Source organism: Equus caballus, chromosome 19, assembly GCF_041296265.1.
Source record: "Equus caballus isolate H_3958 breed thoroughbred chromosome 19, TB-T2T, whole genome shotgun sequence".
Taxonomy (NCBI): Eukaryota; Metazoa; Chordata; class Mammalia; order Perissodactyla; family Equidae; genus Equus; species Equus caballus.
Genome location: NC_091702.1, coordinates 40,066,002 through 40,090,520, shown reverse-complemented (window position 1 = coordinate 40,090,520; position 24,519 = coordinate 40,066,002). Strand labels below are relative to the sequence as shown.

The 24,519-nt window shown below is 45.1% G+C and overlaps 1 protein-coding gene across 3 annotated transcripts in view; it reads left to right on the top strand.

The window, feature by feature from the left end:
• The first annotated feature begins 8,633 nt into the window (after positions 1-8,633).
• Positions 8,634-24,519, top strand: part of MB21D2 (Mab-21 domain containing 2) — a 109,316-nt gene continuing 93,430 nt past the window's right edge. Inside the window, exon 1 of one of the 3 annotated variants that reach the window (XM_001500296.7) lies at positions 8,634-10,355. In XM_001500296.7, coding sequence (XP_001500346.1) covers positions 10,145-10,355 — 211 coding nt within the window. In that variant the 5' untranslated portion in view covers positions 8,634-10,144. Of the gene's footprint in view, positions 10,356-10,445; positions 11,487-24,519 lie in introns of those variants that run through there. The other 2 variants (XM_023623501.2, XM_070242697.1) reach the window with 2 other exon arrangements.

The following is a 24,519-nucleotide window of genomic DNA, read 5'->3' as shown; positions in this document are numbered from 1 at the left end:
CGTTCCACACATCTGTGAACATCCACTCCTCGGTGATGTCCATTTATTTAATACCTCTGATCGATAACCTTATTTCTCCCCAGTCTCCCTTTTACTGGCCTGTTTGATAGATTTAATTAAAGCAATGCACTTTATGAGGATGTGTAACCAGGCACTTGATAATGTCACTTCCTGGTTTCAGTTCCAACTTTCCCTTCATAAAGTGGAAAGTAGGAGGGACAATTTACTTCTGCTCAATTCACAGCGATGTGAAGCTGAATGAACACTTGTTTGGAAAGTGTCTGGAATCCTCTAATTCCTATAATTAACTTTTTAAAATGTTACATTAACCTCAAAGCCAGGCACGTTGATTGGAGTGCTATAAAACCACCAATTTTGGCACCAAACTTATGGCTGGTTATTTCTTTAGTAGAAAACATGAATTCCTATTAGGCAAAAAGACGAGTTTAAAGCAGGAAGGGAGGCTGGCAGAAGAGTGAGGCACGGGCCACATCTATTTAACAGTGACTTGCTAAACCAATAGCTATTCCTTGAAATGAAGGAGGGGCTTGGGGCACGGAAACAAGAGGGCTGAGGGGAATTGTAATGAATGGAGTATACAAAGCACACAAATGTGACATCTTTCTCAGAGATAGTTAAACTGAAACAACCACAATAAAAGCATAGTCTCCTTTCTCAGGGACGGTAAAACTCAGTTTTGAAGAGTCAATAGTATCCTAGCGTCTGAAAGAAAATGGCATTGATTTGCGTAGGAAGGTTTCCTGTGTGACTTTGGAGGAGTCTCTTGACCTCCCTGTTTCATCTGCAAACGTTTTAATATCTTTGGAATGAGTACTTGAACAAGCACTGAGTAAGCACTGGCTAACAAAAGAAGTTTTGATGAATGCTCTATATTTTCAGCCCAACTGAACCACTCAATGTTTCTATAGACATCACGCATTCTACTGACTCCACACTTTCGCTTGTGCCACTTCTTCCACCAGGAATGCCATCCTCCTGTTTTCCTTGTTCTAATTTTACCCATTCTCCAAAGACAAGGTCAACTGTCTTTTGTGTTTTCAGCTTTTCCTGATCTTTTTACCCAGAAGCACTGTTTCTTTTCCAAACCCTCGGCTCTTGTTCTCTACCTCTATTATGGATTTGTAAGGCTTCATATTTTTATGTATTTATTTAAGTAAATGATATATGCCCTTCCTTTAGAGGGCAGGGACTATGCATTATTTATCTCAGAACTTGGCATGTGATAAGCACTTAATAAATGTTCATTGGGTAGATTGTGTGATGGTCAGCTTTATACGTCAACCTGGCCAGGCAATAGTACCTCGTTATTTAATGAAACAGTCATCTAGGTGTTGCTGAGAGAGTATTTTGTAGATATACTTAACATCTATAATCAGTTGACTTTAAGTAAAGGAGATTACCCCCAATAATGCAGTTAATTGAAAGATCTTAAGAACAAAACATGGAATTTTCCAGAAGAAATTCGACCTCAAGACTGTAGCATCAACTCCTGCTTGAGTTTCCAGTCTGCCAGTCTGCCCTAAAGATTTTGGACTTGCCTGCTCTACAGATTTGGGGCTTGTCAGCCCTCACAATAGGATGAGCCAACTCCTTGAAATGAATCTCTTTATATATGTGTACACTATTGGTTCTGTTTCTCTGGAGAACCCTGATTGACAGAGATGGAGAGGTTAATTGTAACACAATATGTCCAGTTTATCATTTAGATTCAGTGATGTACTTGAACTATAAGCTGCAGGAGAACACGAATTTTTGCCTTGTTCACTGCTGTATCCCCAGTGCCTAGAACAGTGCCTGACACATAAACAGAAGTTCAATAAATATTTGTTGAATGATTGAAGGAATAAAAAATACAGCCTTATGGACAATAGCTCTTTTGGCTACTTACCAGGTTTGAACTTGCCCTCACATGCTTTGGCTCTTGTGTCACCACGTGTGGCAAAAAATGTCCCAGCCCTGCCTGCGTGTGTGTTCTGTGTGGTCCCATAGGCAAGTCACTTCCATTCTCTGCACCTCATCGCCTTCATCTGTAGGATTAAGATTTTGATCTGGTAGAATTCTGAACCCCCTCCTACCCTTCTTTGACAGCTATGGGTTGTGTGCATGGCTATAATATCCATAATCTTGCCTCTATTTTTATCATCATACACACTTGAAAATTATTTATTGCATGACGATTGTAATTTCTTTCATTACTAATCACGCTATCATCAATTACTACCTGAGATTTATAAAGTTGCTCTTTTCCAAAGTACTTAAAGAAAGCTTCAGCCTAGATTTCTAGGACCAGACTTCTTCCATATCTCGGTTGTAAAGTCGTAAAAAGACTCCTTAAGGCTTTTTGCCAGAACCGCAATTCCTTGACCCCAAGTGCTTTATAAGCTGACTGTAAAGGCCCAGATATACACTCATCCTGCACCAGGGCTTCAGAACATCAAAACCTTGCATCTAATTTTAGGGCCAGGAAATGATTTTATAAGTGTGTTGCAGCCTCTTGTAAATGCTTCCTGGGGTACTTTCTTTGTTTCCTCTCATCCTGTGGGGAGGAGGATTTCTGGAGTCTGAACACACCTGCTGGGCCCCGGCTGGGCCCTAAGAACCCAGAGGCCATAGATCCATGCCCCAGGGCCAAGCTGCTGAGTGAATTTCAGCAGCAGGCTTTGCTTTTTCCGCCACCAGCAGAGAATAAGAGGCTATTAGCCAAGAGATGCCAAGGAGGGGGTCTTAATGCACTCACAGATTCCCCTCTCTTGATTTCAGGGTAATTCTTTTAGAGCTGAAATTCTAAAACAAAAATTCTTAGGATGTCCTACTATGGAATGTCAAGCTGTGCAAGGCCAGACTGGAGAAAATAAACAAACAAACAAAATGTGTTAAGAAACTGTACCGAGCACAAGATTGCTTTATTTGTCTTTTCGTGTCAGCGTTACAGTCTCAGAATGCCATGCCTGGATGACACATTATTCTATCCATTTACACTTGAGGAAAAGGAGTTTCAGAGGAGAGGATTTTCTCTGATTGTGGAACTCACTAATGGCAAAAGCCACACTAGAAGCAATCTCCTGACTTCCAGCCCACTGCTTTGATCTGAATTTATTTATTCGTAATGTATATCTATATGCACCCTCCTCCCCACCCCCCAAAAACATTCTGAGGCAAATGACAATAAAGTGCACATATTCATGTCCCCAGGGGAGTTTAAACAGACTTGAATCATCAGAAATTGAATAGAGTAAGGGGGCTGTGGGCTTTTTTCTTTTCTTTCTTTCCTCCTTTCTTTTCTATATTTCTTTCCTTCCTATTTTTTTTCTTTTGTTTTCCCACTAGACTATGTAGAAACATTGGGGAATTTAAAAGGTTTGAGGATTTTTTTTTTCCCGCTTAGAAACTACTAACAGAGAAAGCAGAATTAGCAGGCATGGTCCAGAAAGCATATTTCTAGTTGTGTGTGATAATGTTGTCAGAGCTGACGAAACGTCAGCATTTTCCTCAAATGCCCTCTCTCTAGGTTTTGCAACTTGGAATTCAAAATGAGCTTTGGACCACAACTCAACACACCAGGTCTCGGAGCAGGGGAAACAACTCCTTCTATTCATGCACTGCGCTGAGAATAGTTGGGGGGGAAATAGGCCATTTTTCCAAATAACCTTGTTACACTGCAGGGTTTAGAGGATCATATTTTGACAAGCTTTGGAAAATAAAATGGGCATCACTCCCATTTCCTGGTCAGTTTTATAGGCCTGCCCAGAGAGCCAGCTTCTCTCATTATAAAATGAGTGTGTAAAGAAATGTATTAAAGAAAATATCTTTCTTTTGTTTTTCTTGAGAGCTTCTCTGAATGCGGATTTGGGTGTGAGACGTGTGTGATGTCTGTGGCACATTTCTATACCACAGAACTTCTTAGTATGGGGTGGAATGAAATAGACTGCTAGAATTGGACAGGAGGAAAGTCAGAAACAATGACATATGTATATATTTTAAGCCTAGAAAAAAGACACAATCCTTGATCTTGAGCCCTTATGTGAAAATGGATATAAAACACCTTGTGTTTAGAGTGCAGAACATAGTTCTGTTGTGAGGTGGATCTTTGTAGAAACTAGTTCTCAGCTATTACATTAACTGACAAAGAATCATGGAGTCGGAGCTGCTCAGAGCTGAAAGGCAGCTCAGGGGTCACAGTCTAAGCTCCTTACAAACTCAGGAACCTCCTCTAGCGTGACCCTGACAGATGGGTAACACGGCTCTGAACACCTCCCATGATGAGGAGTTTACTAATTCATAAGGCAGCATATTCTGTGCAGAGTGGCTCTCATTGTTAGAAAACGCTTCTGTATCCCGAGCCGAAGGCTGTATTTCTGTAACAGCCATCGACCTCTCCTGGTTCCATCCTCTACAGCAACCCAGAAAAAACATAAATTAATTACCCCTGTGACAGCCCTTTATTTAAGTGCTCGTGGCAAGACAGACCAAACATCTCCACCCTTCACTGACAAGGTGTTGCGTTCCACCCTTGGCACGTAACCCAGCACCCAAGGTAATACAAGACAGGACATGAATTGGTGTAGAGCTGGCCTTTTGGCAAGTTCAAGGGCTAGAAGGGGATGGACAGTGTCAAGAGACTGGTAAGAGAGGCCCCACAGTTCCCTAGAATAGTTGATGAGGTTATGGTATTCATATACGAAGAGGATTTCCAGGGCAATTAATCAGTTGCTTTTTCTTGCCTGATGTGTAGAGGTCAAGTAGACTGGGTGTCCCTAAAAGAAAGAGAATTGGGCAATTTGGAGTTAATTTTTTAAAAGTTATTTTGTTATTAAATTTATCAAGCAAATGCCCTGAGCTCAGATTTTAAGGCAGAGAGAAGAGGAACAAAAGGCTTTGTTCGCCATGATGGATTGAGCTTTGGGATCAGACTGTACATGTGAAATGCTAGGTGAAGTGAAAAGCTCTCTAAAACGTAAGAGATCGTTGGTGTTTTTCTGGATTCTCAATGATTGCTAACAATAGAGTCAAGGAGGTTTGATAGAAAGAACCTGGGTCCTAAATCAAACGACCTGAATTTGGGGCCGGAGCCAGCCACCTGGTTCATTCCTTTACTCTTTCATTTATCATACATTTCTTGAACACCTCCCATATGCCAGACCCAGAGATAGGCACTGGGGACACATCTGTGATCAAGATGGATGAGTCTCTGTCCACACGGAGCATACATTTTTGTGAGGAAGACAGTTATCAGTTATCAGGCAGCTACAAAGACGTATGAGAAGAGCAATGATGGCGTCAAAAGGTGAGGAGAGTCTATAAGAAACCTACACCACCGAGACGTGGGTATGCAAGAGAGTGAAGGAGCTTCAGGAAAAGCCATTTGCAGGAAGTGACATCTAAATAGAGAGCTGAAGGATGACAATGACTAGCTGGGGAGCTCACAGAAATCACCACCTCACTGAGTCCCCGTTTCTTCTCTCTCAAATTGGAACGCTCATAACAGTCCTGACTGACCTGCATTAGGGGGAGGCTGTGAGGATCCATAAGCAGATTTTGGTGGTAAACGCTTTGCTGAACTGGTAAGTGCTCTATCAATGTAAGGAATGACAATTGTTAGCAATTATCAGATATTGTTATCGCTGTTCCCGGAGTCCATTTTCCTCTTTCCACACGTACAGATTTGGCTTCCCTGAGTACAGCAGGGGCAGAGAATAAAAGGACAGATTTGGGTGGAGAGATTTACATTGTACAGTTTCTTCACAACTAGAGGTTATTAGGGTTATTAATAACCTCATAACTAATAACCTAACAACCTCAGGGTTATTAGGGCACAGGGTTGAAGGAGAGGGTGGAGCAAGGCCCCTGAACTGTGGGAATGCGTCAGAGGGGATGGGCCTTACTTGGGGTTCACCTTGTTAGAACTGAATAGACTGAGTGAAGAGGGTTATCTACGCTGTTCCGGGGACCTCACTAACAGTTCAGTGGCCTAATCTCACCGGAGATGAAATTGCCCAGCATGCCCCAAGCAGGGTTGTGTGCCCCTGAATGACTTTATGAGATACCAAGGAAATTCAGCTCTAGTCCCGATGGCGGGAGAAAAAGCAGTAGCCAAGTAATTCCAAATATCAGCAATTCCTGGTTTATTGAGATTTAACTTTCAAGTGCGATGGGTGCATTTTGTCCAAGGGCTGCTCTCCTCTTTGTGTTTTATTATGATTCTGGTCAAATTGCACGGCATTTTCCATGCCCCCTCTGGTGGTCTGAAACCCAATAAATATTTGCGAAAGTTGAAGTTAGTATGAAAAATAGAAACAGCACGGTCTTTACTATTTACACAAGTTTCCTTTCTCTTTCTGTGTCTCAGTTCTTCTATCTGCAAAATGAAGGTGGTGGACAGATTTATCCCCCAAGATCTCTTCCACCACCAACATTCCACATGTCTATGATGTTTGTTTCTCTTTTCTCCTGCCTATATTTTCAAATTATAACAAGCTTGGGGCACTTTCATTTGTTAGAATTTTATGGAAAATCCAGCTGCCCAAGAAGGCCAGATCTGTAGCCTGGGCTGCTATTTAAATCTCTGTCAGACCAGAGAATCTTTGTTTAAAATTATATTTTGTTAATCCATCATGTGGATGTGGAGCTTGCTATTTTTAATGCACGCTCTGCACAGCCCAGTTATTCATGGCTGAGGGTTTGCCACAGAACTTTAGAGCTGGATTTAAAAACAAACAGCTCCAGAGATGCAAGAAGAGGGCTCCTTTCACAAGCTAATAAAATTCGCAAGTGAGAAAGTGGAGGGGCAAGTTCTGTCTCTAAGTGGGCCACCAGTTTGGACAGGCAGCGAGTTTCTTTGGTCTGTTTGATGCTGCAGGAGCAAGCGAAGAAACAGCCTACCTCAGTGCTTAGTTAGATGGTAGACTCCATTCCCCTTTCCTGAGTCATTTGTCAAAACTCTAGAAATACACACTTTTATTCTAAGACTGAGACAATCTTTAATATCTTCTAATAATTATTTTTTATTTCTTTCTCTTCATTTTATTGTCCATCTCCCTTCCTTCTCTTAGGCCATATAACATACACGGTGGGGGGGTGGAGGGGGGAAGGCATGAAAATAGAAGCATTTAATTAAACTCAAGAAGAAATACCTACACTTATAACAACACTTAAGTGATTGTCGGGAAACCACAAATGGCTTACATTGAGATATTTGATTGTAGCAAAAATCACCTAGATGCTGACTTCCTTGACTTTGAGAGATGGTATTAATTAATTCATTCAAACATATTAATTAAGGTCATAAGATGGGCCAGGAACTGTATTAAATGCAGTGTTTACAAAGGCGAAGAGACACAGCACTTGCCCTGGAGCCACTCATTGTCTATTAGGGCCCAGAGGTTAAAAAAGTCTCCCAAGAGACCAATTCAGGAAATAAGGTTCCTGATCCTCTTTCCCTATTTTGCCAATTTGACAGGAGATATTAATACCATCTTATCAGAGTTCTATAAGAGCATATAAAAGGTATTTCATTTACTATTCAGGACATTCACTAAATACTGAAGGTCAATGATTCATAGAATTCTGATCTGGCTGATGGAAGGTGGAACAGACAACGTAGAAAAACAGAGAGACTATTCATCGACTCACTGAGAACACCCAAGGCCCAGGCTACGGCACAATGAGAACAATTCCCGCTCATCTGTTTTCTCTCTATGAATATAAGCATCACAGGCAAAGATAGAAACAAGGGAGGAACAATGCCTCCTTCAAGCCATCTTGACCTTTCTGCCTCAATTATTTCAAACTGTTTTGTGTAGATTGGAGTCTGTTGCTTGCACGGGTGAACTAGGACCACTCCGAGCCATGGAACGACCGTGCCTCAGTCGGCTCCCTCACAGATACCTGCCATTGATCAGGAGAGAAGCACTGACAGATGGGAGCAGATCGATTTGTGTTGGAGTTCCGATGACTTGCATGGCTTACACCACTGTCCAAGTAACGGTAATCCCCTCTCAGACGAGAAGTCAGGGCAGCCTAGCAGACTTGCAAAAGCCAGAGGTTTAAGTGGCAACCTCATCAGTTCACCAGCATTTATCTGGGCGTGTATCTCCCTTCTTTAATACAGACTGGGTGAGAAAACTTGTTTCAAAGAGAAGGAAACCAAAAGCAAAAGAAATTAACTGGCTATGCCAAAGGTCTTCTTCAGTCATTACTTGATTCAATAAACATTGAAGACCTTTGTGCAGGCCTAAATGCTGCGGGAAATATGAAGATGAATAAGACGTAGCCCTTCTCCTAAAGAATCTCATAGCTTGAAACTTGCATTAATAATGACAAAGCCACATCAAAATTCATCAGTGTCACACGAAAGTTTCTGCAAGGATGCAGTGTAGGTTCTAAGGAGGGAGACACTGCCACCAGCTTGGGGAAGTGTCTTAGGGAAGGCGTTCAGGAAAAGGCAGGTATGAAATTGGCTTTGGTCTGAAGTTGGGAAGGGAGTAAGGAGGAGAGAAACTGCAGGGGGATGTCAGTGGCCAGATCTGTGTTTTGTGAAGATCACTGTGGCAATGATGTGGAGAACAGGTTGGAGAAGGGAAAGAATGACGTTTATAACAACAGCAATAGTAGCAGCGAACATTTAATTAAGTACTCATTATGCCAGGCATCCACTAAGTGCTTGACCCACTTTATCTCATGTAATCCTTAAAACAACCTAGGAGACGGGAGTTATCATCATCTCCATTTTGTAGGGAAAAGCATGGCAGAGCCTAGACTAACAAAAGAGTTTGTATCCTTGGCTATGAGAAGCCAGGTAAGAAAACGAAAAGGTCCTTCTCAAACAGGGACGGTGGGATAGGAAAGACTTGGATTTTGGAGAATGAGAGATGAAGGCAAACTTTGTTTCTAAGAATAGGCCTCCTAAGTGTTTGAGCCAAAAACTTCATAAACACAAAAACACCTCTGAGATCCTATTCTGTCTAAAGGCCCACGACTTAGATGGAAGGTACCTTGTCAAGTAAGTCTAACTCCTGTGTAGGAACCGTGTCCTTTGTCTTATCACTGTCTACCCAGATTCTGGCACTCTGCCCGGCAAATAGTGCGTACTCAAACTGTTGTTGAATGAGAGAATTTTCACCTTGTCATTCAACATTCACTGGAACCTGGGGCAATGCATTCCGTTTCCCCTCCCCCACACCCACACTTCAGTTTCCCTATCTTTACATTAGAGCAGGCTGGAGCTCATTAACTCATTATATATTAAGGTGAATATGCCATTACACAGGAAAATTACCTAGGGCAAAGGTAGGGAGACTTTAGTGGCTAAGGGGAGTGTCTCTACCGGCCCGGGGTGGGCACTCGTTTTTTTTTTTTTTTGATACGCTCAGTCTTATCGTTTGGCAATCTATGCAGAAAAGGGCAGAAGACTAGTTTCAAATTCCTTAAGGCAGGTTCCTTCACCATCTAAAGGCACTGGAGTTCTTGATACGGAAATGCTCCCATAGAGATGTCTTCGTCCAGGACACCGCCCTTAAAATCAGACAGAGGAAGACTCCCTTCTCCTTGAAGGTGCTTGACAAGCCTTGTCCCCAAAGCGGGTGGAGGTAGAGAAAGAATGCGCCCACACCTCGCACGTCTGCCCGAGTACAGACTGGCAAGCGGCAGAGGCGCGCAGACCTCTTGTCATTTTTTCATTTTTCTTTCCACTGGGTGTGCTGTCCCTTTAAATGGGGACGCTGGTGCTGGCTCCGTAACACGGGAGCCGGCAGCTTGTTGATTTCAGAGCTGGTGAATTTCACATTGTTTCCACTTCACTTTCCTCGCCAGGGGGGAGGCTCCGGTTGGCGCTACGACCGCTGTCGCCGCTGTCAGCGAGGGCCAGGGGAGGGCAAGGACCTGCAGCATCGGGACCGGCGTGGGGGCGCAGGCGAGGGTGTCGGGGCCACACACGCACCCTCGCTGCAGTCCAGCTCCTCCCGAAGCCGGGACGCCCGGAGCCGGGACCGCCCGCCTAGACGCCAGCCCGCCCACGGCCCGGGGCCACAGCCAGGGAACCGGCGAGGGGAGGAGGCCCAGGGGGGCGGGGTGGGGGGCGGGGGTGGGTGCTGCCGCCGCCGCGGAGCTGCTACTCGGCGCGTTTTGCATGAAGATGGCGGCTCCCACCGCCAGCAAGGCAGCCTCCCTGGGCTGTAACAACAAGCCTACGTTCCCGGAGCTGGATTTCAGGTCCGGAGCTCGGGTGGAGGAATTGAACAAACTCATCCAAGAATTCACGAAGCACGACCAGCGGGAATACGACGACCAGAGAGCGCTGGAGATTCACACAGCCAAGGATTTCATCTTTTCCATGCTGGGTAAGGAGGAAAAAGGGGGAGGTGTGTAAGTGATGGGAAGCGGGGTAAGAACCCATTCCCCCTTCTTGCGCTCTCTTTCCTTCTTGGTTTTTTTCCTGGAGCCGGGTGCCTGGGGCATAACTCATCTCTGTTCCGCCTCTTCCCTTCTTTCTCCGCCGCAAGCTGAGCTGCCTTCCCTCCTCTCCTTACTACTACTTTGCGCCGGGTCCCCTTTTTTCCCCCCGATGGCTGGCTCTTTTGTTAATTTCTCATCGGTCGGGGGCTGGTAGGTAGGTGAAGTGTTCGTAGTGAAACGTCTCACGGTTGGGGGACGTCCTTGGAAGCAGCGCGGTCCAGGTGAGACCCTTTCAATTCAGGATGTCTCCGGAGGCACGGAGCTGCGCCTTCCCAACGCCGAGTCTCGGGTCCTCTCCTGAGCTCGGGGCGCGGAGACAGCTTGGGGCTCTGGCTCCGCGCCCGAGCGACAAGTTGCTTCTCTAGTCTTGCGGCGCGGCGCTGTCATGCCGAGCCCCCGGTGGCCAAACTTGTTGGGTGTTCCCTAGTAACCCGCTAAAGTAGGCTGGGCGCCCGGTGTTCCTGCAACTTTGATTTGCAAATCCACTTCCCTTTGAAGCGTTCGGAAGCATTTCCGGTGCTTCTCTAGGGTTCTTGCTGAGCTCGGAATTCCTAATTCCCAGCTCGAAAATGACCAGGCTCAGAGCTCAGATCCCAAGGAGCGCCAGCCGCCTCCTCTTTGTGTGTCGTCCACGCGCTGGCCGAGAGAGGTGCCCTGAGTTTCGAAGCTGGGAGACGTCGGGGGATAGAAAATATGACGCCCACTCTCACCCCCAGCTCAGCACCTACAGGTCTTTAGACAGATTGTTGAATGATGTGGAAAGGAAAATAATTGAGTCAGGGAGACCGAACCCGTCCTTAGCTGCCTGTCGTTCGGATTGTTGCAACTGAGATGTAGTACGACTGTCCGCTGCTGGGAGCCTCCAACATCGATTGCGGCTGCACCAGCGCAACCCTGGCCGGCGTGCGGTACGTGGCCTGGCCGGTCACATTCCGCAGAACCGGGACTCCAGTGTGGCGCTGCCCCAAGGCATGTCTCTGTGCGCTCTACACACACATCCTGAGCCCATTTTCCAGGTAGTGGAGAATTTGATTGCAAAAGGTCTTTGAGCTTTTGCTTTCCTCCTGCCGTCTCCTTGGATTTCAGCCGGCTGTCTGTTGTTGCTGGGTCTATCGGAGAGTACCTTCTACCCTCTCAGATTTGTTCCTCCCCACAGCCCGTGTGGGGGTAATACAAACTGAATGTGTGGTCGCCGGTAGTCGTAACGCTTTGGGAAGTTGCATGAAGCGTGTTAAAACTTGGGGCTGCATTTTACTTTATGCTCCACGATCTCCCAGTGTATCCTAGATTGTGTGTGGGATTGAAAAGCTCTCTGTTGAGATATGTGACCATTACTACTGAGATGGATTAAATGTGTGTTGTTGTTAACTCCCTAACCTGGTGGGGAAGCTCACAAGCTTACAAAGCTTCCAGATCTGAAAACCAGCTCAGTGATTGTCAGGAGAGTGGGGACTCACAGAGAAGGGTCAGGGTAGTTATTTAAGTTGCTTAATCATGGCCTTCCTCATTGACATAAATAATGGAATTCTGCCATTGTAGTGTTACAGCCCCCACATCGATTCCAATGTCTCCTGCCCTGATCTTTCACTAGGAAAATGTACTAGGTCACCATCAGTCAGGATAGTCATGGGACAGAAAGTGGGAGGATATGGGGAGGGGTAGGTTTAAATGCCCAGCTCTTTAGGAACTTCTGTGACAACCCCACAGCTGATACACTGATTTAGCAAAGCTGTTACCCAAATATGAAGGGTGAATTATTCCAGGGTGCTTAATTTACACACGTGTTTAATGTCATATGTGGCATTGTGTTGAGAGTAAACTATGTCATCTTCCATTCCTTTTACCCAGTTGACCTTGCAAGAGAAGTCTTTCTTGCCCCCTGGGAATTTGGTATTTCCACCTGCGGGAGAGAAAATTCAGGAGAGTGTCATGTAAGCCTTTTGCCGCTCTGGACCCTCCAAGGCAGATGGCGAGATGAGCTTGCCTGTGTGTGGTGCTGCATTCATTTGTGTGTCCCTTGCTTTTCTTTAATGAGGTGCTGGCTGCTCTAGACAAGTGAAGGTTTGGTGACTGCAAGAGTCCCCATGTGGATTTACTTTTTCTAAAGCGGATTTTCGCTTGGTTTAAAAAACAGAATCTCTTTTTGTGCACTTTGTTTCACTTGCCACACAGCCTTGAGTCTTTCATGAATATGCGAATGAGGTGTCTTAATGACCCTCAGCTTGTTAAGGTGGCACCAGGCCCTTATTTGTGGGGGGCAAGTCCTCTTGGCTTTGTTTTGCCTGGGTCTGAGCTGTACCTAAGAGTGTCAGCAGCTTAAAAATGTTATCCCCTCACCCAGAATGAGGTGGCAGAGGAGTTTGGTGCAAGCCTTTTTCATGGAGCTGTGGATAACACCACCCCTGTTTTCAGACAGGGCAGCTGCCACTCTCTCTCTCTAAGGTTATTAGCTTGGATGGAAGCCCCCCAGCTTCCCAGACCCTTTTTGTTTTGTCCAGTTTGGAGGCAGCTTTACCCAGAAGAGCAAAGTGATGGTAGACAGTTGTTATAATCAGTGGCCTGTCAGCACCAAGAAACTCCACTGTCATATCAAAGTAGGGCTCTGTCTAGGCTGTGGGCTTGATGTAAGCAGGCTGGTGGTCACTGTGGTCATCCCCGTGGTCTCCATGGTCTGTCCTGACAGTCTCTGCTTGTACAGAGATTCTGATTCCTTTGGAGGCAGGTGTTAGCTGGAATCTACATTCGCTCCATATTTCTTTACACCTTGCTCTTTTAGGAGAATGATTGCTATTATTATCTAGTTAATATCTGAGAACCCAGATTGTGTGAGAGGCTGGCAGTGCATAATAAACACTATTTATCAAAAGTCAGGGAAATTGCCAGAGTTCATTAATGTTTTAATAATATTTGGTATTTGCATAATGTCTCTGCCAGCTCTTTTGTTATCTTCATTCCCTGGCGAGGTCGGATGGAGACTGGTTGTGTCCCCATTGAACAGATGCAGAACGGGGGGGTATGCAGAAGCTGTAGAAGCCAGGAAGGAAGACAAGCGGTCGCTTACCCTGCAGTTCATGTGGTCGGTACCATGGCATGGTTATTGGAGTAGGTGAAATTTACCAATTGCCTTCTCAATGCCAGAAACCTCACACAACCTTAGGAGTAATGCTTTCCCATTACACAGAGGAAGATATTGACATTTACTGGAGTTAAGAATCATTCAGGGTCCCGTGGCTAATAAATGGTAGAGATGTTGCTAAAACGCACGTGGACCTGACTCTCGGACATGTTCCTCTTCTACTTGAGACCATGAAGAATAGGTGCTTTTACTCCAGACCAGGGGCTTTGTTTAAAAAAAAATTATTGCCTCTTCTTTCAGGATTTTGTTTCTGATTTTAGCTCTAAGTATTAGGGTGATCCAAACAGCATCTGAGGGGATTTGTGGCGCAGTCAGAGTTCAAGTACTTTATTCCATAATAAAATCACTTGTTTGAATTTCTGGTTGAGAAAATGATGCTCATTATAATCAAATGTTAAAACCTGTACTTCTGATCCCAGTCTGCCTTTTCCCAGCTGGGTGGTCTTAGTGTCTTCATCTCTTAAACCTGGATAATAGCAATGCATCGTTTCAGAGTTATGTGTGAGTGTGAAGTTACTTTGTAAACTGAAAAGGAATGTATACATGATCTGATTATTTATTTAAAGAAATGGGCGTTACTAGAAAACCTAGTGAACTTAAACTGGAGTTATTTCTGCGGCTTGGTATCAGAAAGAACTCTGGAGTACAATTAGAGGCAGCCTAGGAGAATATAGACTCTGGCTAGAGAGGGCGTGATTAATTACAACACCCATTGCCATTTGTTAAGCTCATACTGTGTGCTGGCCAGTGTGCTAGCTACTTTGCATAAATCCATTAGTTCATGTAATTTTCATCCAACAGCTTTGTAAAGATAAATATCATCATACCTATATTGGCAGTGAAGTAGGTGGTATTATCCCCTTTTAAAGATGAGACACTGAGGCTCAAAGAGGTCCAGTACTTAGGCCAAGAGCGTGCGGAGTTTGAGTTTGAACCCAGTTGTGTCTGACTCGAAAACTTGTGTTCTTGCCGTCGTACTAGCAATTCATTTCCATCGTTCTTGGGTCAGACAACAGAAAGGCCCACTCCCTGGGGCGTGCTCCACTCAGGAGCCCTGCTTAGCCTGTGGGACCAGGGATGTTTTGCCCTTTGTCTGACTACCTGTAGCTGAGACCTCTCTTACTTTCACACATTCAACAAATATTTGCTGAATGCCGTATGCGGGGTCCTAAAGATAAAATAGTGCTTAAAACCTGAGAAATTCATACGGGCCTGTGGAGACCCCTCCTCATCTCCTTTGCCCACCAACTCTAGAACAGTTTGCTGGCTCTTGACTCCTTTCAGGCCTGTAAATCCCACGTGGCCGCTTCAAAGGTCTGACCTTCTACTGTGGTGCTTCTGCATGTGGCTGGACCTGCCATGGTTTTAGGCACTTTCTGTGTCTTCAGAATAGGCCATTTTGAAACCCTGTCTTTCCAGTGTTTGAATGCCCCTTTTCTCTTGATGACTTCATCCAGCAATGTTTATTGAGGGGTTTTACTGTGCGTTGTTGCTTTATGGTCCTGCAAGTCTTGGTAAGTTCCTTAGAGTTCTAGTTACTATTGTGCTGTATGTGTCTAATGGGCGAGGTCGTCTCTGAAGTCTGTTCCAGCTCTGAAAACATGCATCTAGGGTAGGGAGGTCCGTCTGAACGTGTATTTTTGCTGGATTTGGTCTGGTTGGGTTTGGCTTGGTTTCAGTTCTCCCTCCAGGGTTCTGGGCAGTTGCTACCCTTTGTCCTTGACAGAAGAGCCCTAGGACTGTTGATGATCCTTGGTCCTTCCCATGATGTCCTTGTTGTGGCCCCCGCTGGCTAATGCATGGCTCTAGATTAGATTGGGGCCTTTAGTATTCACAGAAATGTTAGCTTCTCTTGTCAAACTGAGAACTTGTCATTGAATATTAGCTTTTTAGACTCTCCTGGAGCTTTTTAACCATTTGGAATCTCTGGTCCCGTTTTAGACCTATTGAATCAGAATCGCTGGAGATCCCCAGACTGGCTGCTCAGCACTCCGACGTCCTGTCCTGTGTTAGGCCTGATGTCGTGCATTCTCTGTCCAGCAGAGTTGCTCCTGCACACAATGAGCGTGGTCCCAGTTGACCTTTGAGACTAGAACCAGGTTGCTGAGCCAAATGAGCAGATATGTCTGCTGGCTCCTGGAACTGGAGTCCTTCCACGGAGAGAGAGAGACAGGGAGGCACAGTGACTGAGATGATTAGAGGTTTACTCTGCGGCAGAGGATGTCATAGAGCTTTACATCATTGTATCATTTAATCATCACCATAACCCTTTGAAGTAAAGTATAACGGGGAATGGTAGGATTGGAAAAGTCCAGGAGTTTCCTAAGTTTACCAGCAAGTAAGTGGCATAGCTGGGACTCAACTGGGGTCAGGCTGATACAAAACTCTTGCTTTTAACAAGGACATTATTCTGCTGTCAGGAGTGGGGGAGGCTAGGATTCTAGCCCTGACTCTTCCAGTTACACTGTTCTTGCTGTGTGACTTTGGGCAAGTCACTTAACAGACTCTGAGCCTTAATTTCTGAATATGTAAGTTGGCACTATTAATTAGACTACCTCATGTGTTGAGGTGCATTTAATTCTGAATCTGAAACTTTTTGTGCAGTGAAAAAGAAGGACATTTCTGAGTTCTAATACAGCTCTGTTTTGTACTGTGTGGTCTGTGTGTTACCCTGAATAAGTCTCCTAACGTCTTCTGGGCCTCTTTTTGCGCATTTTCCAATTACAGTCATGCACTGCATAACAATGTTTCAGTCAATGATGGGCTGCATATACGAACATGGACCCATAAGATTAGTAGCCTAGGTGTGTAGTAGGCTGGATCACCCAGGTTTGTGTAAGCACTGTAGGGGAGGAAGACGTTTTTCTCTACTCTTTTAGGTTCTTCTTGCTGGTCTAAGAATTAAGTTGACATGAGACAGATTAACAGGAGAAAAGCAAACAGAAGTTTAATGACACGTAGACATGGGAGAAACCCAGGAAAACCCAGTAACTTGTGAAAACGACCAAAGCCCTCACCTTAAATACCATCCTGAGCTAAAGACAAAAGATGTTGCAGGGGCGGGGTAGAGAATGAGGGAAGGAAGGCAATTCACAGGTAGGGAAAACAAGTGTTTGGTCATACAGAAATGGAAGAACATGGAGGGGAGCCCAACAAACAGACTTTTCTAAGTTCCTCCCTTTCTACTACCTAGTTCATGTTATGTTAAGATGATAGCTCTCTTCCTGAGACAGGTTTTTTATCTGAATTCTTTTAGGCAGTTATGGGGGCTGGGGGAGTAACAAAAACTTTGAGCCTTTTTTTTTTTCTTTTTTTGCTGAGGAAGATTTGTCCTGAGCTAACATATACTGCCAATCTTCCTCTTTTTGCTTGTGGGAGATTGTCGCTGAGCTAGTATCTGTGCTAATCTCCCCCTGCTATGTGGGACACCACCACAGCATGGCTTGATGAGCAGTGTGTAGGTCCGTGCTTGGGATCCAAACCCACAAACCTCAGGCTGCCAAAGCAGAGCACATGAACTTAACCATTATGCCACTGGGCTGGCCCCTAATCTTCTTTTTGCTGAAGATTTGCCCTGAGCTAACATCTCTTGCCAGTCTTCCTCTTTTATTTCTTGAATGTGAGCCACCACCACAGCATGGCCATTGACAGATGAATGTTGTGGGCTGCTCTGCTGTGCCAGGGAACTAAACCCAGGCTGCCGAAGTGGAGCATGCCAAACTTAACCACTAGGACACTGGGGCTGGCCCTGAGTCTTTTGTTTCTTAGAAATAATCAGCCTGGGGCTGGCCCCATGGCCTAGTGGTTAAGTTTGGCATGCTCAGCTTTGGCCGCCTGGGTTCAGTTCCTGGGCACATACCTATGACACTTGGTGGCCATGCTGTGGTGGTGACCCACATACAAAACAGAGGAAGATTGGCACAGTTGTTAGCTTAGGGCAAATCTTCCTCAACCAAAAAGAGGAACATTGGCAACAGATGTTAGCTTGGGGCAAATCTTCCTCAGCAAAAAAAAAAAAGAAAAGAAAAGAATCAGGCTAAAATAATCCTTATGTTAAAGAGACACATTTTGGGGTGGCAAATTTTGTTCCCCTTTAGTATACTCTATGGTCTTCGCACAACAATGAAATTGCCTCATGAAACACTTCTCAGAATGTATCCTGGTCATTAGGTGACATAACTATATAGAAAATACAAAGAAGAAAGTAAAATCACCCCCAAATTCTAATTACTGTTAATATTTGATTTACATTTTTTCTAGACATCTGTGTTTATACACCTGCTTACAGCCACTCATACTTACAGGCGTATAGTTTTATAGAACAATAATCATATTGGATATGTTGTTTTCTTGGTAAATTTATCAATATGCTGTCGTCTACCACACTTTTAAAAAGGAGCTATAACTGAAACCTGTGGAAAGATGTTCTCCTACCTTCTTTCATTCCAAAAAGAAGGTACTATTCTGGCACTCAGAGCACATTCTGTGACTTGATAATTGGAGGTGATGAACCTTTATTTTGGTAACTTCTGAGGGCTTTACCTGCCTTTCAGTACCATCTCCTCCATGGTTGCATGACACTACCCGTATTTCTCACTTTCTTCCTTTGCTTCGGCTGTTTTCTCCGTCAGGATTCTTAACCTTGGTCTACGGAAACAGTGGTGTGGAGTCTGTGAACTTGAATAGCAAAAAAATTACATCTTTATCTTTATTAACCTCTAACTGAAAATATAGCATTTTCTTCCATTATAAAAGTAGGTAATAAACCATTGTAGTGTTAGCGGTACCTATGTTTTTTGCTTTTGTTGCCAACAGAAATCACAGATATTTTCATTTCACATTATAGTTGTTACAGATATCTCAAAAAGTCATTTATCTCTGAAATTATGGTGGATTTTAGACTTGCTGCTAGATTTTATTTAGTGCATTAATAAAGAATCACAAATGGTACTCTATCACAAATTTACTTTTTAAATGCATTTCGTATTTTAATACTGATTTTCTATAAAGTCCCCTGTGATTTTATATTCGTTTAAATGTGCTACTTTTTGCAGGGGCCCATAGACTTCTCCAGCCTGTCAAGACGATCTATATCACCAAGGCAGTTAGGAGCGTCAGCTTCTAAAGAGAGCAGTGACACCTTATCTCTGCTTTGTTGTCCTCTCCCAGCTCAAATGCCACTCGGCTCATAAAACTTTCCTGTGTCTGTCCAAGGAGGAAAATTTTGCTTTTCCCTGTGCTCTCCTAACACCTGGTTGCTTTTATAGCCCTTAGCACATTCTTCTCCACACTCTAGGTTAAAGAACTCCTGGCTTCTTTATCTTTGCAGCACCCAGTGGGGTGATGTACTCAGTAGGTGCTCACAGAGTATTAAGTGGCTTGATTCACTTTGAAAGAGCTTTTCTGTGTGAAGCGTCTTGTTTCGGGCTCTATTTAAGGAGTAGGCACTTTCTGACTTGGCTCTTTATGATTTTCCCTCTCCGTTAAGCTGTGCTGTGTTATTTTTTCTGGAGTCAAGAATATCTTGATCTGATCTCCTTATGTGGCAGACAGGTGTAGGGGAATTTTTTTCTAGATTCCAAGAATAACATCTTTAAGACTTATCCTAGGGCAATTTAAGAAATGTCCCAAGTGGTTGCAGTAGCTGTTGACTGAGGGAAGCAAATGGTGACTTGTGGGAATGTCCCCTTTCTTGGAGACCCTGACTTTTCTTCCACGGGCATGTCGAGTACTCATGGACCTCCTGCATGCCCACACTGAGGCTTTGTAGAACACAGAGAAGGCATAAGTCGTCTTTCCCATGAAGGTGTTTGGTATGCTGATCAGTCAACCTGCAAGTGTCTAGATGCCTACTCTGGGATCCATATTGTAGCAATTCTTCACTATTATAAACTACTGTTACTTGCCATCAATAGTAGTAACTTCCCTTTGTACAATGCTTTATAGATTATAATACATAATCACAGCTGGTATGGTATGTATTATTCTTAGAACAGGCCTTTGAGAAAGGTTGTGTAGAAACTATTACCTCCTGTTTACTGAGACTCTGGGAGTTGATGTGACTTAGTTGGAGGGCATGGAGTAAGTTCTAGAACAGGACTCAACCCAGATCTCGAGTGTCGTCTGCTGCAGCGCACTGCCTGCAAAGAGCTCATGGGCTTTTCTACCCTCAGACATCTTTCCTGGGTCGCTGGGGTGAGTCCGTATTCCCAGACAAGGCAAGGGTGGCAGCCTTCGTTCCTCTCTGGGCTTCTGTGCTCTCCTCCTGAGCTGAGGGTGTCTAGTGAGTGAGGCTGGCTGAGGCTGGACGGGGAAGTACAGGCCCTCTAGGTATGCATTCTCCACCTCTGATTGTGAGGCCTTGCCCAGCTGGCTCTCAGGGTCTGTGGCAGTGTTCACAGTGGACCTGGATAAGTACTTGCCAACTGAGTGATCTCTTTAAGGACAGTTCATGATTATGCCATTATGTGAGGCCCTGTCTCCAGGAAGCAGCTATCTTGTTTTTCCTTAAGTGCCTTTTGATGAATTCCCTCTGCACGAGATAAAGACACAGATAACCAGGGACAGTGCTGCTGTGAATAAAGCTGGCTTGGGGACCTGTTGTTCACTTGGTTTATTTTTTATATTTATCCTCCACACACGACGACATGATTCTGTGAGTTGTCAAGTCAGTAGTGGGAGTTGGTGTCAGTCTTGTTTGGGTTTTTGTTTCTTCTAACTAGTATTTGGGTCTCTACAATGTGCATGGAATGGTGTTAAGTATTCATTTGTTCATAAATTCAATCCAGATATGTTGGAGTGCCTACCATGTTCTGGTGCAATTGCTATGTAAGTGCACACAGTGGTGAATAAGAGAAGCAAGGTCACTACCTCCACAGGACTTCCGTTCTCTGGGGAAGTCAACAAGATTTAAGCGTGCCGATAAATAGGGATGTGTGCTATGAAAAAGAGAAGCAGAGAATCTTATGATGGGAGGGTCACTGGGTAGGATGGAATGAAGAGCGGTAGAGAAGGCCTCTCTGAAGCAGAGACATTTGAAATGGAAGGATAAGGAGCTGGCCATCTGAAGAGGGAATGGAGGAGTATTCCAGGGAAGCAGGGTGGGACGTGCAAAGGGGTCAGTTTGCAAGCAGCTTTCAAGGCTGCTTAAATTCTAGCAAGTCTGATTTGGCTTCTCCAAGGAGGGTTGGTCTGTGTTCAGATTAGGCCTCAGGTGAAAGGAAGGGCTGCCTGCCTCGGCTCAGAGGGAGCCTCCTGCAGGTGGAGGTTTTCCAGGTGGGGCCCCCCTTTGACCTGGCTCTGGTCTGTAGCCTTCAGGGACTTGGGGCAGGGGACAGTGTAGAAAGGTTGGATTACGGGTCCTCAAAAGGCCCTTTGTAGTCGTGTGATTCTCTGATTTCACCTCTGATAGCCCTGAGCTGGAAATAGTGTGTCCTGTATTAGATGATTTGTGGGTCAAATTGCAGTTTTCATGGGATGATAACAAGCCTTTATTTATATCTGGTCCTCCCCAGTTTACAAAATACTTCCACATGTATAATCTCATTTTGACTTATTCCTGACAACAACCCTATGAAGTAGGTATTATTATTGTCTCTATTTTAACAAAGAAGCCGATGGCCAAGAGAATTTAAGTAACTCGCTCAAGGTCACTAAATGGTTGAGGTGGGATCAAACTCGAGTCCTGTGAAGCTCACCCCAAATTCTTTGTATTGTGCTAATTCTAGAAACCTTCCCCCTTCCCTCTCCCCACCCTGTCCCAGGGTTCGGAAGGAGGATTTCTAGTCCAGAGAGGGGCATGAGGATCAGTAGGAGGAACCCAGCCAGCGGACAGCAAGTCTGCACGTGCCTCTTAGCGGTATTCAACTTGTAAGCACTTTCTGGGCTGCTTCAGGCTCACCCTTTTAGCAGCCGCAGCTGTTCTTAATAGCAACTGCTTGTGTGGATTGTGTTATGATTAATAAAGGAGGCGCAACAGTTTGTTCTTTCAGCTGTGCCCTTGGTGTGCGCCGCTTGCTTTCCTACAGGCTGTGTTTCCGATTTGGAACAGCACAATCCCCCTGGCGTACGGCGTCTGATGGGCTCATAGCCCTGTTGTGAGAAGCGGTGGGCCGTCTAGAGCAGAGCTGGTGAGCCAAAGGCCCACCAGGGACTGGGCGGTAAGGGAAATGAGTGCGGTGGACAGCTCAGTAAATGCCATCTGGTCCTCGGTGTCAGAGTCTGGGATGCCGGGCGGTGGGGGGGTGCACTGGGGAACGAGATCACCTCCCACCCCTCTTGACTAAAGGGGGACACGGTTCCTCAGCCCCTGCCAGTGGTTCCTCCGTTGCAGTGCTTCTCAGACTTGACTGTGCATCAGTCTCCTGCCTGTTAAAACCCAGAGTGCCTGCCCCACTCCTGGAGTTTCTGATTCGGTCCGTCTGGGATCCAGCCTCCAGAGTTTGCATTTCTCATGAGTTCCGAGGTGATGCGGCTGCTGCTGGTGCAGGGACCACACTTTAAGAACCACTGCTGAGGGGCCAGGGCTGATAGAACTTTGAATGTCTTAAGAGCCCCAGTGAATCTGGATTTTTATGTGAAATCTCTAGATTTTTAAATATTGAGAATAAAATCAAATATTAAAGGAACACAATGTGGTTTAAAACTGTAGGTCACACTGAACACTGTGGCTGCCAGTTTATCACCTCTGATCTGAATACTTTCCGGGAAATCCTTGGGCTGTCTGCTCTGGAAACTGAGGCCCAGAGAGGGACAGTCGTGTGTCTATAAGCGTACAGCCAGTTTTGGGGCAGAATTGTGACTAGAACCCAGGTTTCCTGTCTACCTGCCAAGTGTGTGTGTGTGTGTGCGCGCGCGCGCGCGCGCGTGGGTAGGTGTTAGTCCTAGCATACTGTCTCCCAAATTTCCCCTTTGAATACAAAAACTATCTGTGTAACTTTGAAAATAATAGTAGCCACACTAAAATAATGCTTGCCATGTTCCAGGCACAGTTCTGGGTATTTTATGCTTTATGTGTATTAACTAACTGGATCCTAACAACAACCCAATCCTATGGGGAAGGGTTGCTTTTCCTTGTCTTATTTACCAGTGAGAAATCCAAAGTACAGAGAGAGGGTACGTGATTTGCCTGAAATCACAGAGCTTCTAGTAGAGTGGGGTTTAAACCCAGGGAGTGCAGCTTCAGGCAGAAAATGGTAAATAACTATGAACTTTCTATTTTTATCTCATTAAAAAAAAAACTTTGATGAAATCATTGAGGGAATACTACAAATTGAATGCTGCTAGGGAGCTTGGAAATTACGTGGGCCAAGTTCCTCTTCCATTTTACAGAAGTGGAAACTGAGGCCCCAAAAGGAAAGGAGACTTGATCATCCTGAACACTGATTTGACTTTTGGGCAGAGTGGAGGTTAGGTCAATGTCGGCACGTGACTGCTCCCTGAGAAGGTGTTTGCACCTGAGGGGGTCCACCCAGTAGCCTTTGCTCCCCAGGGAGGGTCTCTCTGAGAGGGCTCTGCTTTAAGGTAGAGAACATTTCCCTTGCTCCAGAGCTGCCCTGTGTAGTTTGAAGTTCTTTTAATTGTTCTTAGATGAAGGATGCTAAATAAGTAACCTCGTGGGGGCAGTGTATTTCTGGTTGGTCATGTTTGCTTTTGTCCTTCGATTGTTCCTTGTCTCTCCTCCTCTGGTTTCTTTCCTGTGAAGTGTGTCCTTTTCTCCCTCCTGTGCTGTTTCCACAGCTTTGACTATCATGATGAATATTTTCATCTGTGGACAGTCTGTATGTACAGTAAGGAAGGGGCTGGCTGGGTGGACCACGGGACTCTCGGTCCAGGTGTGGCTGGGAGGAGTTGAAGCTCCGTGGGCTAGTCAGCTCCTTGGGACTTGAAGGAGAACCAGCTCTACCTTCCCTCTCTGCTGCTGGTCTGAGAGCTCGGAGCCTTAGGAGGATTTAGAGAGTTGTAATAGGATTCACAGAATTACAGAGGAGTTAAGGCAGTGGGGATCTTTCTGAGATCAGTTCATCCACCCCATCATTCTACATGGGGGCAAATTTAGCCCCACGGTGGACAGTGACTTGCTCAAGGTCAAACCGGTGATGGTGGCGATGACGATGATCCTGGGAAGCACGCTCACTGTTTGCCAGGTATTGTTTGAAGTGCTTCAGGATCATTAACCTGTTTAATCCTCACAACAACCTGCAGGGAGGGTACTGTTACCATCCCCACTTTACCGATGACAAAACTGCAGCAGTTCAGTCAGTCGCTTACTCAAGCTGGTGGGGGAGGCTGGATTCAAACCTAGGCTCTTTTTCTCCTTGTGCCTTTCCGAAACATGAGTACCGTCACAATGCCAGGCTCTGTGTTGGTTGCTGGAGTATAAATGTCAGGTGGTGCTGAACATTGCGGGAGGGGGGATGAAGGTGAGGGAGTGGTGGACAGAGTGGAGAAGATGGTGGTTCTGTCCTGGAAGCCACTTGCTGTGTGGTTCTTCTGCTTCCTGGTCCAGAGTCTTTCCATTCTATCATTTGGCCTTCCCCAGCAGCCCTCAGGACAAACATTCTTTTGATGCTTGTGGTTTATATTTATTGAAAGTCCTTTGTATGAAATCTCATCTCATCCACAGTCTCCTCATTTTGAAAGTGAAAAGGTGTGTCCCAGCTAAGTGATTGATTTAAGGCTGTATAAAGGTCACCTGGGCCCTTGATGCACAGTAAATTAGGGCAGTCTTATGGAGGCACAGGTTTTTTCCTCTCTCTCCTCCACGTCCCCCCTCCCCCCTGCGTGTCATTCCAGATTTAGAGCATTTAATTAGGGCATGGTTAACGTAATCTATCATTGTGGGGAGAGTGGGGAGCAGATCTTTTTTTCACTGAAAGGCAGATGCCAAATGTACTCTTAAGAAAGTTACTTTG